Here is a 3,945-nt window from a genome sequence, read left to right as displayed (position 1 = left end):
TATTATTATTATTATTTATTATTAAATAATATGGTTAAAATGCCTTAAATTAATATGATATGATAACAATTGCTCATGTTACTCGTTACTTCATTACTGGAAGATTATACGCCACTTTACCTCAAATCACGGGATGCAAAACTTGAGGATTTCCGTAATATCAAATCCCTAGAAAAGGATTTGAAATCCATGATTTGAAGTTCTATAAGAGCACGTGGTGTCAGTATTTATTTTCGGGTATCAATTTCAAGATTGAAAATGATTAAGATGGAATGTCGTTCGATGTCTTTGGTTCAAAGTATTGATGAGAGATAATATGACATAGACCAATCGAAAAATTGAATAATCAATATATATATATATATATATATATATATATATATATATATATATATATATATATATATATATATATATATATATATATATATATATATATATATATACACATCGTCGACCTCCCGACCTCGGAAAACCGACGGCGAACAAGACTTCAATTGACAGTGAGGCGGTGTCTATATTGCCTGCGTTGGTGAAACCGACTTCAACCTACTGTGTAGACGCCGTATGCTCTCACATGTTAAATTCGCTAATTTGAAATATCGAGAATTTAAAAACAAATGAAAACTTGAACGTAAATGTAAAACGTAAATTGGAAGTTTCTGCTCAAGGTAATGGAACTTATGGGCTTCGGAGAAAAGTGGCGAAAATGGATTGAATCGTGCTTAAAATCAGCCTCTGTCTCGGTGCTTGTCAATGGCTCACCCACCTCTGAATTTTCATTTGAGAGGGGCATTAGACAAGGTGATCCGCTTGCTCCATTTCTCTTTATTATCGTCGGTGAAGGAATTAACATTCTCGCAAAATCAGCATGTGATCATGGCTTGGTAAAAGGCATAGAGATAGAATATGATAAGATACGCATCTCCCACCTTCAATATGCCGACGACACTTTATTTATTGGTGAGTGGGGTAGAAGAAATATTTGCAACGTGATGAATTTTCTGGAATGTTTTGAACTTTTAAACTCTCGTCAGGTCTTAAGGTCAATATGGCGAAAAGCACTCTATACGGTATTGGTGTTAACGCTCAAGATGTAGAAAACATTGCCATGGCCTTAGGCTGTAAATCAGGTTCACTTCCAATTTTGTACCTCGGTCTTACGGTGGGATCAAAATTGAAGAAACTAAATGATTGGAAACCGGTAATTGATAAATTCAACACAAGACTCACGGGGTGGAAGGCTAGATCGATGTCTTTCGGGGGTAGGTTAATTCTCATTAAATCGGTCCTCTCAAGCCTTCCGTTGTACTTTTTCTCCCTTTACCGAGCTCCTACGGGTATCATCAATCTTCTCGAGAGCATGAGACGTAAGTTCTTTTGGGGCGGGGCGGGTGACTCATCTAAAATGGCTTGGGTTAAATGGGACGATATCTTAGTCCCTTACGAGTCGGGCGGGTTAAACGTTGGTTCTTTAAAGGCAAAAAACTTGGCTCTAACTAGTAAATGGTGGTGGCATTTTCGGGTTGAAAGTGGGGCATTGTAGGTCAAAATTATCAAAAGCATTTACGGGCTGGAGGGTGGTTTGGGTTTCAATCGAGGCTCTAATTCTAACTCGTTATGGACCTCTATTATACGTTTGAATGATGATATTTCTAATCTTGGGGTGAATCTTAACTCTACTTTTGTGAAAGTTATTGGTGACGAAAATGACACCCTATTTTGGGAAGATTCTGGCATGGTGAACGCAGGTTAAAGGTGGAATTTCCGAGACTGTTTCAGCTAGACGCTCACAAAGAAGCTCTAGTTAGCGACAGAATCGAAAGCAACAATAACTCAGGAACTGAATTCTCGTAGCAATGGAACAGAACATTATTCGGTAGATCAGAGGCAGATCGTGTGCACTCGTTACTAGCGAGCGTTTCTCTCAACAACGGCTCTCCTGATACGTGGAAGTGGGCTTTGAACGATAAAGGGCACTCCAAAACTAGCATCATGGCGTCCGAGATGGATGAGAAACTACTTCAGAATGGTTATCAACCTTCAGAAACAGTGCGCAATAAACTAGCTCCAAAAAAAATTGAGATATTCGCTTGGCGAGCCATACGTAGAAGGCTACCTACCTGAGTGGAGTTGGATAAAAAGGGGATCGATCTCAACTCGGTAAGGTGCCCTATCGATGACGGTCTCGAAACAATAGAGCACTCTATTATTTTCTGCAAATTCGCTATGGAGGTTTGGGTTCGTATTTTTAATTGGTGGGGACTTGGTAATGTATCCACACTCTCTATATACGACATCTTCAAAAGTTACTCTCCACTTGATAGTTCAAACAATAGCATAATTCTTTGGCATGTGGTAAAATGGGCTAGTAGCTATCTAATATGGAAATACCGAAATCATAAGGTTTTTCGTAATAAGGTAGCGTCTAGTCCAAATGTACTCAACGAGATTCAATCTACGAGCTACGAGTGGATCACCAGAAGATCGAAGAAGTACAAGTTCGATTGGAATCAATGGTTCACGAATCCAAGTTTCTGTGGGTATATGACTGCAGCTAGGATGGTGTCGGATAATTGCTTTCAATTCTGTTTTGGGTCTGTTTCGCGGATATGGTGCTTAGGTGCCTGCTACTTCGGGCTTGCAATGTAATTTTGTAAATAACTGGACCCCATTCAAATCCCCAAAAACTCACTAGTCAAGTAGTCCATAAACTCTGTGATATTTTGATATTAGATAGGGCTCCCTATTAGATAGTGACCCCATTAAATATTCAGAAGCCCAGTACTAGGTGTCTTTGAAGCCCAGTTGTGATCTATTATCAACCAACATCACGACTCACAAGTATCATAAATACAAGCAGTTTGTAATTTTAAGGACTCGAATGTCACGTATCACTGAACTAATGACTATATTTAAATTTTGATTGGACCATAATTAATTGAAAAACTAGTTGAGAGATGAAGTAACTAATTTACTTATTTTTATTTGACCATAAAAAAAGAAAAAAGAAAAAAAAGCTACGAGTACTATTTAACATACTCCCCACTGTATAATTTATTTATCCTAAACTAATTTACGATGCAAACTCAATAATTTCATACGTGTTACTTTAAATTTTAGCGGTAGGCGTTTTCAAAGAATTATTTACTTTAAATTAAATTAAATAATTACTCAAACTTAGCTATACTCCTTTTTAATGCTAATAAAACTGAAAATAACTACGGAGTATTTTTCTTGGGATCCCATATACACAATACAAATATTAGACTATGACCATAATTAAAGAGATGAAATCAGAAGACTTTACTAGTTTGATAGTTGAAATTGGAATATCTTTCATATCGTTATGTTTATCGATTAATAAAGTTTGCGCTGTTTTTTCCCGTTGCAACTGCAAAGGTCGAGAGGTGTTTTTAGTATTATTTAGTGACCCCATCGATTCAAGATCCTGGCTCCGCCCCTGAAACCAAACATAAACGTAAACGTAAATTTCAAACCACAAGCTTAAAACATAAAATGTAAGCGTAAACTTTAAACGTATATTGTAAAATGTAAGCGTAAATCATAAAATAAAACGTAAACCGTAAACGTCAATTAAAACGTAAAAATTATATGTAAACGTAAACACAATTTATATACTATAAATCTTAAAACGGAAAAAATATTGTAATAGTATAACGTTAAAAACGAGAAACGAAGGATTTCTGAATCCCGAATCAATAACAAGAATTTAAAAGTCCCTTCATCACAAGGGGTGTGTTTGAATGAAACTAACTGGAGCTTGTAGCTGTAGTTGGAGCTGGAGCTTATGGAAGCTGGAGCTTATCCTTAAAATTGGTAGCTGGAGCTTATTATTTTTCATAAGTGTTTTGTAAATTAGCTGGAGCTTATTTTCCAATTCATAAGCTCTACTTTTTTTCATAAGCTACTAGAAGTAGCTTA

The 3,945-nt window shown here is 36.4% G+C and overlaps 2 protein-coding genes across 2 annotated transcripts; both read left to right on the top strand.

Moving 5' to 3' along the window:
• Window positions 1–1,051: 1,051 nt before the first annotated feature.
• LOC139840559 (uncharacterized) lies at window positions 1,052–2,127 on the top strand. The gene is made up of 2 exons (XM_071830822.1): window positions 1,052–1,542; window positions 1,869–2,127. The coding sequence occupies exons 1-2, from the start codon at window positions 1,052–1,054 to the stop codon at window positions 2,125–2,127; spliced, it is 750 nt and encodes a 249-aa protein (XP_071686923.1).
• Window positions 2,128–2,229: 102 nt separating this feature from the next.
• On the top strand, window positions 2,230–2,652 carry LOC139840558 (uncharacterized). Its single transcript, XM_071830819.1, has one exon. It carries the CDS (start codon window positions 2,230–2,232, stop codon window positions 2,650–2,652), a length of 423 nt encoding a protein of 140 aa, XP_071686920.1.
• The last annotated feature ends 1,293 nt before the right edge of the window (window positions 2,653–3,945 follow it).

The sequence above is a fragment of the Rutidosis leptorrhynchoides genome, chromosome 4 (genome assembly GCF_046630445.1).
Source record: "Rutidosis leptorrhynchoides isolate AG116_Rl617_1_P2 chromosome 4, CSIRO_AGI_Rlap_v1, whole genome shotgun sequence".
NCBI classification, from domain to species: Eukaryota; Viridiplantae; Streptophyta; class Magnoliopsida; order Asterales; family Asteraceae; genus Rutidosis; species Rutidosis leptorrhynchoides.
This window is presented reverse-complemented; position numbering and strand designations above follow the sequence as displayed.